Raw genomic sequence first — 19,004 nt, 5'->3', positions numbered from 1 at the left:
CACGTCTGCTTCCGGCGGGCGGGGAAGGGCGGGGCGCCGCGCCACAGCATCAACATCCGGGGCAGCCGCCGCGCGCCGCCCGGGCCGTTGGCGGGAGGCGGTCGGTGAGGGAGCGAGGTGAGCGGCGGGGAGGGGGAGCTGTGAGGAGTCGCCGTTTCTGTGTGGAAACTCCCGCCCTTGCACCGTGTAAGTGGGGGTTTGCGGCGGCGCCGGGTTCGTGAATGGCCGCGGTGGAGTCGGGGAGCGCTTTAAGGGACTCCCGCCGCCCTGCAGGTGTTGTCCGTTGGCGCTCAGCTGGCTGAGGAGGAGAAGCGCCTCAGAGGGTAACGGCTGCAGTCGCGCTAGTTCTGTCACTGATTTAAAAACCGCCGTAGCGTAGGCTTTTCGGAAAACTGCACCACCTCTGTCGTCGTAGTTCCTCGTTCCTGAGCGTCGTCTGTCAGGCGCTCGCGAGGATGAGGTCCTGGGTAGCTCCTGCTCCTGCCGCAGCTCCTCCGGACCTACGCCCATGGAAGTCATCCCCCCCCCAAAAAAAGAGGGCCTGCCCTGATGCGTTGTTGCAGCAAAGCCAGCAGCACCCGCTCTTGCAGGCGTGCCGCTGCTAGTTAGTACCGCAGGGATGGACCGGAGGGCTTGGCAGCCTCTGGTGCGGCTGTGTGCTTGGCAGCACCCCAGCCCGCTGTGCTGCACTGGCGGAACGGACGATCAACCGTGTGGTTTTTACATCAACAGAGTATGCAGTGGGAGTGCTAATGTGCCTCTGTGGCTAGGTTGTGTTGTGTTTTCCTCTTTTTTTCCACAAGTTCTTACTGATAGAGTAGTGCCAGCAAGATTTCTATGTGTCCTTAACTCTATCCCAGCTGAAACCAGGACATTATGGTATACAATAAGTCTGGAAGACACAAAAAAGTAAGGAACACCATTTAATATTGCAGTAAATATAATGAAGCACTTTCATCTCCAATTAAGACTGAACTATAAGTTGAGACACAGCTGGAATGAAGTGGAGACTCTGGAGGAAGGAGAAAAGCGGGGCAGTTTACTGTCTGCTTTGCCATTGGTGATGGGGTGACATGTGGGGATAGCGGTAATGTTTTGGCAGTGTATAGCAATTCTTAATAAGCCCCAATGAGCAGAGTGGGCACTGAAATGTTTAGTGAGAGAAGTATATGAAGGCAAAGGAAGCAGATGATAACCAGGAAAAATCCCAGTGGTGGTGGAGAAAGATAGCTCTGGATGATGCGTCACGAATTCAGGTGGTTTGGTTTAAGGTGGTTTGTTTCAGGCCATGCTTCATCGCTGCTTTGCCAGTAGAGTTGTGTGTGCGTGCCTTCACGTTTACATTGGGCAAAACTGGCTGGGTCTGAACTGTTTAAGTGGTTTGTAATCCCTTGGCTGACTTTTGCCCTGATCAGAACAGTTTCCAGATGGGGATAATATAGGTGAGATAGCTTAAAACTTTACTAAATGGCTGCATCGGGTCTAGTCAATACTTTTGAGCTTTGCTGCCATAATTTTCTTGTTTAAGGGTGTAATTTTTTTTTTTTCCCTGTTAAACTGGTGCCAAAGTAGATATAGCTGTACTGGGAGAAGAATTCTTCCAGTTCAGGTGCATGCACAATGAGAAGAAAGTGCCAGAAGACCTGCAGAGAAGAGACCGAAGTTGCAAAAGGCCAGAAAGATCAGGCAAGACATTTGTTTGAGACAGAAGAGGGCAACAATTAAAGGGAAGCTACTTGAATAAAAAGCCGGACGAGCAAGGAAATTAATTTAAGAATACTGGGGAGTGTGAAGTTGGAATAATCAGGGCTGTACTGTAGTTGGTAATCGAAGTGAGTGTATAGCCCATGTCCAGCTTTTGCAGAAGACTGTTAGAAAAGTCTAATTACTTGAAAAACAGTCTTTCTAATCTTGTGACAATTACATACTTGCACAGTAGAAAGTCAAGGTACAGGGCCCTGCTGGGGGCTTGCTATCCTGATGTCTGTTTGCATCCCATCTGCCAGGCAGTAGCTTGGCTGAACAGAGTGGAAAATCACCTCGTAAGAACTTTTTTTGTTACACAGAACGGACGTACAGAAATAGATCGGATGGGGGAGCTGTAGTGTTCAGGTTTTTTCAACATCCTCAGCTCCTTAGTTTGAGTAAAGCCTGTATCCAGACATATACCAGAAAGAAGGGATGGGAAGGGATGCAAATCAGAGTTAAACTGGTGACGTGATGAACTTCAGGAAATAATGATATGAAATAGTGATATAATACTGATGGGGGATGCTGCAATGAATTTTGTAACTGTGTTCCTTTAGCTTTTAAGGGTAAGTTGTGTTCAAAATGGTTTTTTTTTTCTGCTTGTAAGCGGTAAGTTATCCATATTTTGAGCGAACAAGTACGTTTTTTCTTATGAAAAATGAAAATTCTTATGCCTGAAATGTTCAGACGTGTAGAGCTTCCGTTAAGAAGCTCTTTCCTTTTTTTTTGTCAGTTCTTAAAGAACTGCAGTACGACACGATGTTATTCTTGCATTTGTGGTGAAAATTGTTTTACTGAAAGTGTTAAAGTGATTTTAAGAATTACCAAGCATTGCATTCTTTGGCGTGACTAAACTGCACTTTAGTTATCTTTGTGAAGGATTTCCATCAAATTTTAGTTTCTAGAAAGCAGCCTAGTCTAGAGTGAGTCTGGTCTTTATGTACGCTTGTGAAAAAAGAAATTTGAGAGCATGAAAGTGGGGATAAAGATGTAGTGATACAAAAATCAGGACATCATTAACAATTCCTCTTTTTGTGTAGTGAGGGCATGACAGTTAGCTTCATTTTGTTTTGCATGCACCGGTAATTAGTTTATGCACAAAGCTGTTAAACGTCACCAATGGATAAAAGCAAATCGAGGTTTATGTGTAGAAAAAAAGAACTCTAAGGGTTCTCCCTCTGTGTCTATATAGATAGATAGATATATACACATATACCTGAATACCTGAATGGTCCAGCACAGTTTCCAAATTAGAACAGGTTAGGCCAGTCCCATCTGATCTTTGTTGTTTGCTCATCTAGGGGAAATACGGAGCAGATAAATGGTTGAAGAAGGAAAGACAGAAATCATTACTGGGGATCCTACAAAGCATCTCCTAATTACAGAATGTTTTGATTTCCCTTGTCCATGAGTTTTCTTGCATTAAGAAATGCAAATCTGTTTACAGAAGTTTTATGATTAAGTCAGATGGCACATTAATTTTGTCAGTGGCAGTCAAAATGGGTATGAAGTGTGCTTATTATCAAAAGCTAGACAAAAAAATTAAGTAAAATGTTGCATATCAGGTTATAGATTCATATATTCACAGAAGACAATTGCATATTTAATGACTTGCTATCAAATGGTTAATTGATCATACTAAGGAATATCAGGTATTATATAAGCTACTTTTTAGTATCTGCTTTTTTATTTTAATTCACATTACAGCACAATCAAATCAAACTGTCTTATTGCAGTCTTTGTACAAACCTTACATTTTTTTCCTGTAACTTAAATTAATATAGGGCTTCTATTTGGGAGATTCCAAACTAATTTACAGGTTTATCAGCTTATGTACTGCTCCAAGATAATCCCTTTCAGCATCATAGAGAGGTGGTATCTTGACCAACTGCTGGGCAAGTTCCTTTTCCTACAGATGGCCTTAGAAATTTTACTGTGCAGTCACACCAGAGAAGACCATCGTTGCACACTACTACATACTGCTTTGTTCATGCATGGAAGGACAGAGGTGCATGCTGACTGCTTGGTGAGCTGAGTCTGTGGATCCCAGGGAGTAAAATCTGACAACATGGGTGACTATTGTTTCCCCAAACACTGTTTGGAAACAAGCTGAGGCAGCTTAGTGTGCGTTTGTGTGTGTGTGGTTGTATAATGAAACCATATCTAAAACCTCTGTAATTTGTCACAAATTTAGATTTAGTTCTAACCAGCAGGAAAATAAAAATTAAGCATATATGGCATATTAACAGTGTACATTAATTTTTTTTGTGGCGAGTAACAGATCTGAAAGCATACTGGGCTTTTGTTGGTGATTGAAGCTGTGGGAAGAGTTGTGGCTCAAATCCCATACAGCAAGAACAAATATCTATTTCCAGTGCTTTAATGAATTCCTAATGTTGGCACAGTTTAAGACTGCATAATAGTAGCTACCTCTTGTAGATTGGTTTTCATCATTAGATTTAACAGCATTTTATAACAAGATGCAATTAAGACACACATTGATGTCCATCCTAATATGGATACATTTTAAGTAAACATAACACTTCTGGAAATTTCTTTCTCCAACACCATTAATAAATGTGATACATTTTTATTGTATTGAAGTTGTACGCATAAACTGGAATGTATCATTACAGATATTATGGCAAGTTTTATGAATCTGGAAAGCAAACGAACCAACAATGTCCTGAATATAATTAAAGATACAAAATGTAGAGCCATACATAATTGTAATGCCCCAAGACAGTGTTTAAATAAATAGTTTAAAGAGGGAATCATCAGTGGTATTTCTGGATCATTAGTGAGTGTAAGCATCCCCTGCCCTGTTTTAAGGAACAAGGATAAGCCTCTGAGGAAAGAATTTAAAAAAACACATAGAGCGGACATGCCATCGTACATGTTTTGAACTCTACTACAGCTTGCTTAAATCTGAAGTAAGCACAAGAACGGAAGTGCTGTTGTTGGTTGGGTTTTCTTGAGGGTACTATTCTTTTCAACACTTCAGTATTCTTGAAATAAATCATACATAACATTTTTAGTAACAGTGAAGTATCCAGTAACACTTAAGACTTACGCTTTAAGTCAAGGTGAATAAATGCACGCGTAATGGAGCATGTTCATTAATGTTAATTTGGGTGATGGTTATCACTGTCCATCTTTGGTGCGTGAAGTCACTCAACTCCAGCTTTGGGCATCTTAATGACTGTTATTACATACACACACCTGGAAGTTCTGATCGTACTTCTCTCCTGCTGTACAGCTATATTAGTTGGGGTTGTTTTTCCGCTCAGTTATGTTAATCTTAAGCCAGTACAGTGCAGTGGAGAATCAAGACCTTTGAAGGATATTCCATCAGTTTGAAAGTAACTCATGTGTACTAATCGAAAAATGGGGCCTCAGTACATATGATTATTTTGCTAATATGATCAGAGAATTTGCTTCTGCACTTTAGAGTAGTCCATCAAGTGATACCCCATCATGTACTCTTAAAATAGTGGCATTCAACTATTACTAGTAAACAGTAGCTTCTAAAAACTAATACACTTTTTTTTCCCCCCTCAATGAATCAATACCTGAGAAATGCCAGAGGCACGCTAAAATTATAATCTGATATGTAAAAAATACAGCTTTCTTGGTTAAATATTTTAAGTGGTCTAATTATCTCGAATTTAGGTTTGAATTTTAATATCCTATTTTCTACTTACCTAGCTGCCTTTCTCAAATGTTTCCTATTAACATTCATTTGTGTTCTTGTTGGCTTTTGTAGGTGGCCAAGTAAAATAATAGCAGCTTGTTATTTTGATAACCCTGATATTTTCAAGCAATTACAAATATAAAACAGGAAAATGTAAAGAAGAGAAAGGGACAACCTGTATAGTAGAAACATACGGTTTTGCAATTACTGATGCAAAATATAAGCTTCCAAGCTACTACTAAACACTTACACATTCTCTGTATGGGAAAATGTGACATTACATGGGTGTTTGAAATAGGACTTTTCCTATATTAACATACAAAAATATACTTTGTTAAAAGGTAATAAAAATAACTTAAATTTTTGAGAAGCAAGACAAGTCCTTTTGGGACAGAAACTCCATTTGCTTATGTTTTGCATAAAGTAAGCCTACTAGCCTAAACTGGTGGCTTTCTAATGCTCTTTGTTTGGATGTCCATACAACACACGTAAGTTTACTGAAAAGAGGGTTCCTTTCTTAATTAGCTTTTGTCCATGAATCCCTGAAACAGTGGTTGAAAATTACTGGCTTAAAATCTATCCTCAGAGACTGGTGAATTTTATAAGAGATGAGGTTACAACAGCATCTAAAGGCAGATAACAAAGATGAGAGTTTCTGAACATTCTTGCTGCATTGTGACTTCAAGTCATACTCTCAGTTAATTTTCACATTCTGGCTTTCTTCTTTATATTAATCTTAAAAAATAAAATGAGGTACTGATATGTTATGGCTTCTTTGTGTCGAAGTACCCTGTGCTTTGGTTTTCAGGGGCTTGACATGATGAGACAAGGGAAAGAATTCTTTCCTTGACAGTGAAACATTTTATCCTCTGTGTTTAAGGACAAACTAATACATAAAGGCTAAGACAACTAATTCAGTGGAATAACTTAATTTCAGTGAAGTTGAACATTGATATAAATGTTCTACTATGCATTTACTGTGCAATTACAACAACTACTTAATATTTATCTCTTTAGCTGCACTGAGCTCCACACCTGTGGTCTTGAATCAGAAAGAACTATCACTTAAATCAGTGGGAGTTGTATCTGAATGCAGATTTTGATCTTTAAAATATTCTAAAGATTTATTTTAAACCTGAAATAATAATTTAAAAAAAAAATCTTCAAACAAAGAGAAGCTTAAGTGGTTCTCTTGAGACTTTCATAAAGATGTAGTCTTTGGATAAAAACCGAATATACCAAATTCAAACCTAAAACGCTTCCCCTGCTCCCCTTTCTATAGACTCCTGAAAGAATGATTTTTGTAACAGTATGTTTTAATGACCAACTACTATTTTGAATGCAATATTAAAATAAATAAGATAGCATAGTACAGAGAAACATGCCTCCAAGTCATATACCCATTGTGCAACGAAACCATTCCTCTGAAGATGAAGCGAGATCATTAAAAGTAAGAAGTTATTTTACAGACAATTTACGTTTTGATGCTTTTCCAAGAGTTCCTTTACTAGTTTCTCTAAGGAGAAGAGATGCTCATCTACATCTTCTGGTACGAGATTTCTGATAGAATTAGCAAGTTCAAACAGGTATTCTGTGTTTCTTCCACTAGGACCAACTGCATTAAAAATCTGTTCAGCAATTTCTTCTAGAGGTGCTGGACCAAGGTAGTTAGGGTTGTCACAAGTTCCAATGTATAACAATACATCAAATGGTTTTATTGACGAGTCTTTTGGATAGAAAATGACAGTGGTAGTCCTGTAGCCTCCTTTCTCTCTGAAGTCCAGGTATGCCTTTACTTCACATTCTTGTCCAGCTGGCAATCTGTAAGCAACACCCCATACGCACCCCTGTTGAAGGACATAAGAAAAGAAAATCCAAGCTGTGTTCATAAAGATACTCACAAATTAATGTATTTCTATTGTATATAGACAGAACTCTCTTCAAATAAATTTCTTCAATTTTCAGTCTTTTTATAGCTATTTCTTGCACTGTTTGTAGATGGAGTCCCAAATTAAAAGGGTTGTTTTATTTAGGAAATCTTCAGTCAAAATGGTAATTATGCAGATTGATCATCCACTTTCTTGCTCATGCTGAGGCCCTTCTTACAAAACAATTTCTTGTAGCAATTAAGTTTGAAGTAGTAAATAGCCTTGGCATGGGCTACTAAGGAGCTGGCAAAAAGGATACAAAGTATCTTCCTGACTTCACAAAATTTGTATCTGAAAATTAAAATTTTAAATAGTGCAAAATTCAAAGTAATTTTGATCAGGTCCTTTCTCTGTTTAGTTGCAGTTTCATTTCTAAGGACCTGGGTGTCACATCTGTTACATGTACTTGGAGGGATGAGTGTGGTAACATTACCGCACTGAAACTGAATCAAAGAAGCAGCTGAGAGATGAACCTTCCTTTTGCACAAATAAACATGGCATGTCCAGCACCTCAGCGAACACTGTTAGGATAAATTTCATTACCATCTTTGAGAACCTGAATATTTCTTCATCCTCTTCACAGATAACATCTCTGAAAAAGTATTTAACTGTGGTGTGAATTAGTTATACTCCCTTACCAAGTTTTATATAAACACATCAGTGAGATCTGTGTAGGGATTGATTTGCATGGGTTTTTGTTTTGAAGTAGCATAGAAGAATGATGATGGTTTTATCCACCGAGGGCTACATGTTGTTTCTTACGAGTGCTGTTTTTAAATAAATGGCAGTCTGTTTTGTCTGCTGGCAACATCAAATGTTGATTCTTCCTGCAGCTAAGTAGGTATACGTATCAGTGCTACAGTAACGATGACAAAGCAGTTAACGTTTTGGTTTTTTCCCCTTAAAACTGGATCTTAGTATTTAGTCATGATATCAGATGGTGCTGGGTGGTGATGTTAACTCATGAGCATTGAATTTTGCAGTCAGACCATACGCTGGTCAAAGGCATTTTATTAAAAAAAAAAATCAGGAATCATTTTCTATTGCATCCTTGGTACATGGTTACAGCATTTGATGTGCTGTGGCCAGGAACAGCACTAACGAGTACAGAAATGGGTTCCTTGCTTTCCCTTAGCCATCTGGGATGCGGGTTCGCTCCAGCTGTCTGCAGGAAACGTGTTAGTTTTAGAAACAGCCTCTGCTGCACATGTTACTTTCTTGAGTTAAATCTGCCATTCAGACCTACTTTGGTGTTGATAGGAAAATATATATGGGTGTGGTAGAGATATGGATTTAAAGCAGACAAGTACTGCTAGTACTACTAGTTACACTTTAAGTGTTACTGCTAGTTAATGAATTTAGTTTTCAGTATAGAGGATTCCTATTTCAGATGATGGAAAATTATAATCCAGAAATCTGACAAGGAGTGTGATGTTCTTTTTTTGTGTGGTTTCCTCTTAATTGGCAAAGAAATTCAGATGGAGCAAGTTAAAATAACTCTCTAAACCAGATGTTTCCAAGCTCCACTATGTGTATCACTAGTGAAAAAGGACACACAGGCTAGCACAGAGCTGGGAGCTGGCATTGCCAGTAAAAGTACCACTGCTGTTGTCACCACAGTATTTGGTGTGTGTGTGCAGGGGAATAATTGCTGTAGTCTGCCAAGATATCTTCAAAATAAGGTTATCTTTTTAAACTGCAGAATGAGTAACTGAAATTAAAGCAAATGACTTGTCATATCATTTGATGTTTATATGTAAAGTGTGTTTATCTGGCCACACCAGATTCTGGAGAAAAGGGGAAAAAAAACCCAACCAAAGAAAACTGGTTTGCTAAGGGGGGAAAAAGTTTCTATGGTAACGAATAAGTTTGCTTAACAATACAAACTGAGTGACAACAAACATAACCATTCTTTGCCTATATAGGCATCTGTGTAACATAATGGTACCCAGCGGTACAGTAATGTGAAAAAAACCCTTACTAGAAAGGTACAGAAAATCAGAATGAGAGACAGTGCATTGCATTTTTCTGGTTTTGCTAACTGCAAAAAACAGCTGAAGCTTTCGATTACTGCTAAACTTACCTCTCTTTGTGGCTGCTATTTCAGGGAAATAGATCAGTAAGGCAGCACTATCATAATTGTATAGGTAAGCAACTGTAAATAAAAACTACTACCAAAATACCCATCCTCTCTGTCTTACAGCCTGGTGTCTGTGGCCTTGCTCTCCCTCTGCATCCATGCCATCCTTCCTTCCCTCTTGCCCCTCTGGAGGCACTAGTACCTGCAGGGATTCCCACTCCTGAAACTGGACGGACACGACCATCACAGCCGTTCCCAGCAAGGTGCCAGAATAGAGTGCACTGCTGGATGGGGGGGCCCAGAGGATCAGCAGGGAGTGGGAAAGCAATCGCATCCAAGGTGTATGCTGCAATAGCTGCCCCTGGGCTTCCCCAGCCTAGCTCAAAGCTTTTGTCCTAGCTGGTGAGCAGTCCAACTGAGAGCTCTCTAGCGGGTAAGATCCCTAAAAAAATGGCAGGTAGTTGTAAGACAGCTTCTTTACTATCAAACAGAATTAGAAATGGGTAAAATGCAAGTCTAAATACTTTTATAAGCAGAAAAGTCTTGATTTTCCTACAGGTTACATGACTATAAGCATAGGCCTTGTTTCATCTCCCCTCCCTCCCCAGCCCGGGCACTCCCCTTGCAAACACTTCCATTGCACTAAGCGAGACCTAGGGAAAAGGTTGAAAGATAAGCAAGAATGGTAGACTCGGGCCAATGACCGTTTTCTCTAAACAGGAGCTAATTTCACAATATTATGTAGAAACCGAAAGCACAGCTGTGGCATTTAATTCCTTAAGCATTTTATCTGTGTAGCAAAAAAGCAAGGGTATCTCCTTTTTTATCACTGCAATGTAATCTTGATTTGTTTCAGTTTTTATTTTGGGAGGGCAAGACTACAGTTCTGACACAACATCTGGGGTCTACTGTTGGCATATTGTCAGCACTAAACATATGCTGAAAGTAAAATTCTGCATCTTATAACCGGATAGCTTAGTGATTATTCCGGAAAATACTTTAAAATACACCTTTGGTAATAACAGACCCAAACTACTTCCAGTTTCTTAGTTTAGACTGATTTATTTGAAACAATCAAGAGTCATTGGTGTAACTCCAGGAAATTTTGAGAGAACTTTTCATTGCACTAAAGATAACTCAATTATTTGCTTGTAGAGAAGCAAAAATTAATAGAGACTTAGTACACAGGCTGGGAATGCAAGAGGACATTCTGTACGCTACAGAGACAGAACAGGAGTACTATACCTCAGGATCTTCAACCAGAGTCACAACTCTTCCAGGCTAAAATTTAAAAAAAATCATAGTTCAGTTAGAGGCTTCTACCCTAAATCATGAGCAAAACCAAACCAAAACAAGAAAAAAACAAATGAAAAGTAATGAAAGGGTTAGAGAGAACTAATTCAGGACAATCTCAATAAGGTCTATTTCTTTGAGGTTCAGTATAAATATTTTCTGAGAATAGCTTTTGATCTGTATTAGATAAACTGTGATAAACAAAATGTTAAATTCTGAGTGGAAAGTGTCTGCAACATAGAAGTTAAATTAAGGGCAGTCATAAACAAGGAGGTTTTGAATGCCCTTGCTTTGCATGTGCTGTTCAGACTCAATTCTATTCCTGTTTAAAATGGTGACAATAATTCATTAATGTAAAACTATCCTCGAGGAGCGCACCTTCCTCAGTCACGTTGCTTCTCCGCAGTACTATGCAATTTTTTAATCTCCGGACTGACAATGAGGTGAACCTTCTCACTTGTATTCAAAAAGTTTACACACAGGCATGGAAAATAACCTAACATAGAAATCTAGCTTGCATAGAACTAAGCAAGATACTACCACTTCTGGCTTGGTTTACACTAACTGGATTTTAGCAAATGTTAATTACACTCTATGACACATGGCAACTCCTAGGTTTAAAAGCTCCTAGCTAATTAGATGTTTTTGAACAAAGAAATCTGCTAGTAATTTTTAGTAAGCACCATGTTATTCAAGGTTGAAAAAAGAAGTTTATTGTGCAAAAGACTATTTTCCCCTTCTTTTCCCCCTCCCAGCTCATTCTCCCTTACTGGGCAGAGGGAGGATACCTTGGTAATGGCTTATTTTTCCAATGAGTTACTTCTTGCAGGAACAGTAAGAAGCCAGTTCATAAATACTGGAAAAAAAATTGTTGAAATTTGTTCTATAACCTGGAGAATAAAATTTTAAAACATAAAACCCTATGGAGAACAACATCTGTAGTTTAAAATTGCTAATTTTGGCATCAAATTAGCGTACAAGTGTCTTTGGTTAGAGGTAAGGGAAAGCAGAGATACTAGCATTCATTCAATTCTAGTGTAGGATAGAAATTCATTCTCTTAGGAGTTGCAAAGATAATCTGAACTTGATGGACTTGGATGCATGCCTTTCACTTACTCTTAGCTAACCTTCAGTCTTGGGCTACTACATCTCGGTCTTTTTATATCTCATCACTAATAGTTTCACTGACATGTCCCTGCTTTTCTGTTTGATGAGCCTATACCTGTGTTTGTCTCTCTCACACAGTAACAATGTAGGGTTTTCTCTGTGTCATGGTTTAACCCCAGCCAGCAACTAAGCACCACGCAGCCGCGCGCTCCTCCCCGCTCCCAGTGGGATGGGGAGGAGGATGGGGCGGGGGGGGAAGTAAAACTTGTGGGTTGAGATAAGAGCAGTTTAACAACTAAAGTAAAATAAAATATAATACTAACTAATAATAATAAAAATATAATAATACTAATTGTAATGGAAAGGAATATAACAAAAAAGAGAGAAATAAAACCTAAGAAAAGACAAGTGATGCACAATGCAGTTGCTCACCACCCGCTGACCGATGCCCGAGCAGCATCCGCCCCTCCCAGCCAACTCCCCCCAGTTTATATACTGGGCATGATGTTCTATGGTATGGAATATCCCTTGGGCCAGTTCGGGTCAGCTGTCCTGGCTGTGCTCCCTCCCAGCTTCTTGTGCACCTGCTTGCTGGCAGAGCATGGGAAACTGAAAAATCCTTAACTTAGGATAAGCACTACTTAGCAGCAACTCAAACATCAGCGTGTTATCAACAGTATTCTCATGCTAAATCCAAAACACAGCACTATACCAGCTACTAAGAAGAAAATTAACTCACTCAAAATTAAGACACTTTGTATTTCCATGGTCCAGCTCTGCCATAATCATTGTGAGATGGAGTGTCTGGTATTCCACAAAATAGTCACTATACAGGTGTAGTACTGGCTCATGTGCTAGTCACCTCCCCAACTAATTATTCATTTTCTAACCATTCAACTTACTATTTTTATTCTCCTAAAGACAGCTTTTCTCATAAAACTATCCATAATGACACTAAGTTAGACTCTGAGGTATGACAGGTAATAGAGAATCTTTTGTTGTTATGCATACTAATGGTTACTCCCACAATGTCACGAACAGTAAATTTTGTCTTTCGTTTTATTGTTCTGCCTCTGTGACATGACTGCCATGTAGTTAGGCCGGCAGCGATAGTTTTACATATGCTAATGTGAGACTGGAATGGCTCTACCATTTTTCTTTAAATGTATTACAAAAGTGTGTGTGTATATGTATACATAAATATGTATATACATATATACATGGCTTAGTTTTCCATATGGCTATCAGTTTTTTCCATCGCCACTAATATTTCCCTGACTTGTGTACTCAATACTGGTCACTAAGATTTTGTCAATTATGGATTAAAGAGACATTCTGTGGTGGAAACAACTTCCTTGTTATTACCAGGAATGCCTATATCTGAAGCCTAAATACTAAATGAAAGTAGAGTACTGAAGAGTACTTAATCTTCAGATTGGTTGTGTGATGAAAGAATGATCTGTGTGTCTAGGGAAGGACAGGATATTTATTGTATTGGTTTGCAGAGTCCTTGTCTTGCATGGAACTACCTAAAACAAACACCGGTAAGGAACCATGGGTATTACCTCTGCTAGCTAAGTAAAGAAAATAACACATCTATAATGACCGGCTATATAATATAAACCAAAACCATTTTTGGCGTGCCCAGGGAGTACTGGCAAGGGCAAACTTGAATGATCTCCTAAATCAGATGTCTTTGAGGGATTTGTGTCAGTTCTGTGCAGCCTACTGCCAGGAAGGCTGACAAAGGCAACCTTCCATTGGATCACACTGGAGCAGCAGTGTGGTCTGCAGCCATGCGGGAATTTTCTAAGGCATTTGTAGTGCTAAGGGCCATCACCCCTCTGAATCAGAAGGGAAGCCACTGCAGAAAATTAAATACATGTTGTTTCAGCTCTTAGCGTTGCATTTCACTTCAGGCCCTCAATTGTACTGTACACTAGAGCTCCCAAACGTACTTGTGTCTCCTGAGTGCAAGTGACAGGAGATTCTTCTAGGTTTACCATCCTGGGTTCAGTAAAAAGAGGAAAATAGCATTAGCATGGTGCAGAGTCTGCGCTAGAGTCTATGATGTTCTCCTGGCATGGGGGCTTTGTCTATCTGCATGGAGATAAAGTTCCTCAGGACAGTCCTGAGGTCTAGCTGATGTGTGCTATGAAATAGTGGGGTAAACTGAAATAAGATCTTCCGCTGTTAGATTGTTTTCAGTGGTACCGTAAACTGCTCATCTACTAAAATTATGAAATATTTACTGATAGAGGAATCAATTAATTTTTGCATCTGGATATGAAAGTAAGGTGGAATAAAAGGAGATACAACCTTAGAAATAATTTTAGCTTGATTACCTCTTAAATTTTTTTTCAGAAAGGGAGGTGTAAGTTTGCTAATAAGTAGGAATGTAATAATTTAAAATGGTTTCCTTACCAGCACAAGTTTATTTAAACAAAGCATAGCCTTTTCTACTTTCTTTTCCTGTGGCTCATTATGGCATAACAGGAGCCTATCTATCCATCCTCTCCCCTATAGCCCCCTCGCCGGCAGCCATCCAACGGGAAGAAACCGCCAGGGTAAATCAGGGAATCGTGGACGTGGGAAGGCACCTCTGGAGATCCTCTAGTCCAACCTCTTTTTTTCTCCATTTCACTTATAACAAACTAAAAGCCCTTCATTATCGTAAAATGATTTAACCTTAAGCTGACCCAGTAATTCTATGCATGCAGAAACTCAGAGTTTTCTGTTTGGACATTGTTTGGACAGCGGCAGCAGACAGCTGGAGCTAGATTAATCATGTCATCAAGTTTCCCCGGGTTTTTTTCTAAGCACATCGGAGGGCTAGGAACAAGGACAGTCTCTGGCAGAGCCAGAACTGAGATTCTCCAAATGTCAGGCCTGTCGGTGTGCCATGCAGTCAAGTGAATGCCGGCGCCAGATCGAGGAGAGTGGCTAAAGCAAGTGGTCTGAAGCTGGGAGGGAGGAGGATTGTAAGGAGAGGAAGCCAAACTTCACTGTTTTGGCAGCAGCAAGCTATGAGTTTGGTTCAGACCATTTTGTGATAATAATGGCTTCAACCTTTGAATGCGTTTATGCTTCTGTACTGTTCTGTGCAAAACCAAACCCCCAGACTTTAACGTTTGAGACGGTTTATGTGAATCATGCAGGTTTGCATTTCTGATGCCATTTTTTCTGAAGCGTGCACTAAGAAATTTGAATTTGCCATTTATGAAAACATTTTTGTTACTTATTCAGGTCTTTCTAAGCCAATAGCACTTTTTTCAGGGAACACTGTTACGGCCTGGTAAAATTCAAGCTGCTTTAATGTACTATTTGGAATAATCCTCTGAAAATCTTATTTTTAGATACAGGTAATGTATAAGTTGCCGTATGTTTTTCAAGAAACGTTTATTCCTTTTTTTTGCATTCTGAATCTAACAAAACTTTTTCCAATTTAACATCCTGTAAACTATAAAATACGGCCCCATGATTAAACATCACTTTATAACTAGTTAACCATCTTATTACAGTATGAGTTGAGCGGTTCAAAGTACAATTACAAGATCAATCAAGTTTTGTACTAAAAGCTTGCAGCCACTGTACATAAAAGTGCTCTGCATGTTTTTGTTGCGCTGACCGTGGAATGTTGGAGCTACAAGTGTTTTCAGGAGAGGTTTTTTTTAACTTGTTGGCTACTATTTTATTGCTGTTCGTTAAAATGTGTTAGTACTGAAGGACCAGTTTCACTTGTAGCTCACTCACAAGACATGTCATTCATCTCTGATATCAAGGATTGTAGAGATTTTATAGCACAGAGCGTTTGGCCTGGTGGAATGGGAGGTCCCAGCTGTGTGTTTTCTCAGCGTACGCTGAGGGAGCCTTTTTGCCTTGCAAATAGGAGTAACAACTCATGGATTGCAGGAATACAAAAAGGCATTAACTTGTTGATGCTGAGAAGAAGTGTATTTTGTTAATGCTAAGTGTTTTATATAAAACATAAAATAAAATGCATTAACCAGTTTACATAACTAGTGACCTGTGCCCTCAGTCTGTCCAAACAAGCATCTAAATAGAAATACTACAAAGCATAGGCTTGTGTGGGGGTTTTTCTTGTTGTTTTAAGGCTCTGTATGCCTGCAGATGATGGTTATGGGTATGATCTTGACTGGGACAGAAATACAAACGTCTAAGCTTCTTGGAACCAACTGTATGCTAGTGGGCAGTAAGCTGGCGTGGCCATTTTGCAAGATATCCAGTATCTGCACAAAGACAGACACTCTGAGTATTCCCCTGAATTTCAGCTAGCCCAGCAGAAGATAATGCAATGAGGTCACCAAGGATACTTGCAAAAAGGAAGAAAAACTGGCTAGTGCAGGTTTTATTCCTTTCTGAAGCCCCAAGAGTAAGACTTTCTCTGTTGACTGATCAGTTTTTTTAAAAAAAATTTTTTTTTTTTTAAAGCCTGGTTTCCTAAGTAGGGGAGGCTGATGGGATCACACTCTTTTATGCGCCACGCTAACAACTTTTGCACGTGCTTTTCAATTCATCCAAATTCAAGAGAACAACAGAAATTTCCCAATGCTCATGCAAATGTAATCTTTGAAAAGGGATGACTGGTAGATGAGAAATTAGTGTTCCCACTGAGAAAGCGAACGGTAGCTGTCCAGTCAGCAGACCTAACCAAGCCAGCCGCAGGGCATGCTGCATCTCTCCAGCCAGGTGAGGCGGCGGCTGAGAGCGGGGCAGGTTTGGAGGCAGCAACTGTGTGTATGACAGCGTGTATACCGGGTGACAAAGCGAGGCTTTCGACTCGATCTTAAAAGCAACGAGGCAAAGCGTTTTGGGGCTCAAGTTCAGAACTGGGACAGCTGCATGTGCGCTGCACTGCCTCAACCTGAAAAACATGCCTGCCGAGCCCGCGTCCGCTTGCACATAATTTGTTTCTTTGCAGTAAACTTTTTTTTTTAAATACTAGATGCCCAACTTGTGCTAGTACCTGAAGCATGGTGATTTGCCTTGCAGAAAAGTAAATGCAAGGGGGGGTGTTGTGTTATCTTTAAGTACTGTCAAGTTATTTTATGGTGTTTGAGGTTCTAATTAGTGCTATTTAGAACTAGATGAAAATTTCTTCCATGCTACACGTAGCATGCTGTGTTTTATTTTTAAAAAGTATCCTTATGCCTTTTCTGGAGGAGCTCTTTTAAAGCTGTATTCCAGTTTTAGAGTGGAGTTACCAGTGTGCGGGTTAGACAACTGCTTTAGGGAGCATCAGGAAAACGTACTTTCATGATACAAAACCAGCATTCAAAGTAGGTAAATTGTTAGAGAGCTGTATGCAAGTATCAGTTTCTATACATTTATGATCAGTTTGCATTTCTGATGACTAAGTCGTGAGCAGCATCTGCAGTTGTAAGTAACAGTCCTGCCACATCAAAGTCATGCATCTAACTTGCTGGGTGCTTCTGCAACCTATTGTTTCTTTAACATTTGTTGAGCTATTTAGAATTATGTAAGGGTGACAGCCCTTCTCTGGGGAGGGTGGTACAGGCTTTCAAAGCAGAGTAAGACTATTATTCTCACTCCTGTGGCTTAAAAATACATATGTTCGCATGAAATTGGGAATGCTCACTTCTGGAATTTTAGTTTCTTTGTTTTGGTGGCTTTCCCTGCCTCCCCCTTTTCCAAACAGTACATATTTCCTCCTCCATGAGTTTTTATTTGAGAGGAAAAAAGCTGAAAAACAGTGAGGTAGTTCCTCAGATCAACGCTTCTGGCCTTGACTTATTAACTAGCCTTTCTCTGCAAAGCCTGACACCCACACTGAGGTATTTACCCTTAGTTATTTAGATTAATGTCTATAATAACTAACTTGGTTATTTTTGAGCTATTAAAATGGACTGAGGGTTATTTTTGTTACCTTTCTTCTCCTCTTTGAAGTTCATTATGTTGTTTGGGTTTTTTTGATTGACAGCACAGAAGAAAATGAATTCTTGAACTTTAGGAAATACTCGCCACAATGAAATAAATTAGAAGTCAAAGTGGTAAATACTTAACCTCAGCGCTTTGCAAAAGAAGACTGGAGTAACTGGCATCAGCAAGCATCAGCTGCTCATAAGACATACTTTTAAGTTTTAAAAAAACAAAAAGCAGCAGCAATGGCAAGGACGGGAGGAGTGCGGCCGAGGTCCCCAGCAGTCAGGGTGACGCTGGGGGCCGCCGGTGCTCCCGGGCGAGGCCGGCTGACAGCCGCAGGGCCGGGGCAGGCTGCGAGCCGCCGGACAGCGTCCGTGTGGGGCCACCGCCGGCATTTTCTGCGGAGTCCCCGCACTGGGGAGCGCCCTCGGCACCCTGACGGTGCCCGGCCGCAGCGGGGTCCGGAGGAAGGCCGGTTCGCTTCGGCCACGGGGCAGGGGCTTGGCCCGCTCCCCGCCGCGGAGCCAGGTCCCAGCGCCGGCAGGCCGAGGCCCGCCCGCCGCCGTGAGGGGCCGCGCTGCCGGGCCCGCCCGGCTCCTCCGTCAGGCCCGGGGAGCGCCGCCCCCGCCCGCGCCCCTCCTCACCTTGCCCGGCACGCCGCGGTGGTCGGTGCTGCCCTGCCAGAAGCGGCGGCTGTAGCCCAGGATGCGCCCCACCATCTTCTCCTCGTAAGGGAAATCCACTTTCCAGATGAGGGAGCCGTAGCCGAACACCCACATGGCTGACCGACTACCGGGCGGCCCGGCCCGGCCCGACCGCCGCGGGCCTGCGCACTGCCGGCGGGGCGGCCCCGCGGCCGGGGGCGGGAGGGGGGGGGAAGCGGGCTTCCCGCTCGCAGACGGCGCGGGAGGTAGCGGGTTCTGCCCCTGAGGTGCTAGCGGCCTCGGGGCTTTGTGGAGGGAGGGGGGCTCCTGGCGGAGCCACGACGGTGTTTTGGCAGAGCGGCGGCGTGACCGTGGTTCTGCAAGGTGTCTGTGTGAGCCCGTCTTGAGCGCAGAGGTTTGCCTTTATAGTTATGTCAGCTGGCCCGGGAAAAGATATCCCCTGCCCCCTGTAACTGCTTCCCAGGGAGCCGCTGGGCAGCAGCAGGGGAGCTCTTACCCCCCCCAAACCCCACAAACGAACAAACACGCTCCCCCCAAAAACCACAAACCAAGCCAAACCATCTGCAAAACAAAACAAAACAAAC

The 19,004-nt window shown here is 41.2% G+C and overlaps 2 protein-coding genes across 5 annotated transcripts in view; one reads left to right on the top strand and one right to left on the bottom strand.

The window, feature by feature from the left end:
• Positions 1 to 101: 101 nt before the first annotated feature.
• Positions 102 to 19,004, top strand: part of LOC127014224 (ankyrin repeat and SOCS box protein 3-like) — a 32,619-nt gene continuing 13,716 nt past the window's right edge. For 3 of the 4 annotated variants that reach the window (XM_050893430.1, XM_050893431.1, XM_050893428.1), the window contains exon 1: positions 128 to 186. The gene's annotated coding sequence lies outside the window, so the exon portion shown is untranslated. The other variant, XM_050893429.1, reaches the window with a different exon arrangement.
• Positions 6,710 to 18,534, bottom strand: CHAC2 (ChaC glutathione specific gamma-glutamylcyclotransferase 2). The gene is made up of 3 exons (XM_050893433.1): positions 18,400 to 18,534; positions 10,697 to 10,732; positions 6,710 to 7,290 (listed from the first exon to the last, which is right to left on the bottom strand). Exons 1-3 carry the CDS (start codon positions 18,532 to 18,534, stop codon positions 6,907 to 6,909), a joined length of 555 nt encoding a protein of 184 aa, XP_050749390.1. The 3' UTR covers positions 6,710 to 6,906.

This window comes from Gymnogyps californianus, chromosome 3 (assembly GCF_018139145.2).
Source record: "Gymnogyps californianus isolate 813 chromosome 3, ASM1813914v2, whole genome shotgun sequence".
NCBI lineage: Eukaryota > Metazoa > Chordata > Aves > Accipitriformes > Cathartidae > Gymnogyps > Gymnogyps californianus.
Note: the sequence above shows the minus strand (reverse complement) of the source record. Positions and strands in the feature narration are given on the sequence as shown.

Bases quoted from the DNA above. Each gene is read 5' to 3' on its own strand.
- CHAC2 (XM_050893433.1), bottom strand. From the start codon at position 18,534: ATGTGGGTGTTCGGCTACGGCTCCCTCATCTGGAAAGTGGATTTCCCT. The intron at 10,733-18,399 runs GTGAGGAGGGGC...TTTAAATTTTAG, and splicing joins ACCGCGGCGTGCCGGGCAAG to CCTGGAAGAGTTGTGACTCT. The intron at 7,291-10,696 runs GTATAGTACTCC...GTCCTTCAACAG, and splicing joins CTCTGGTTGAAGATCCTGAG to GGGTGCGTATGGGGTGTTGC.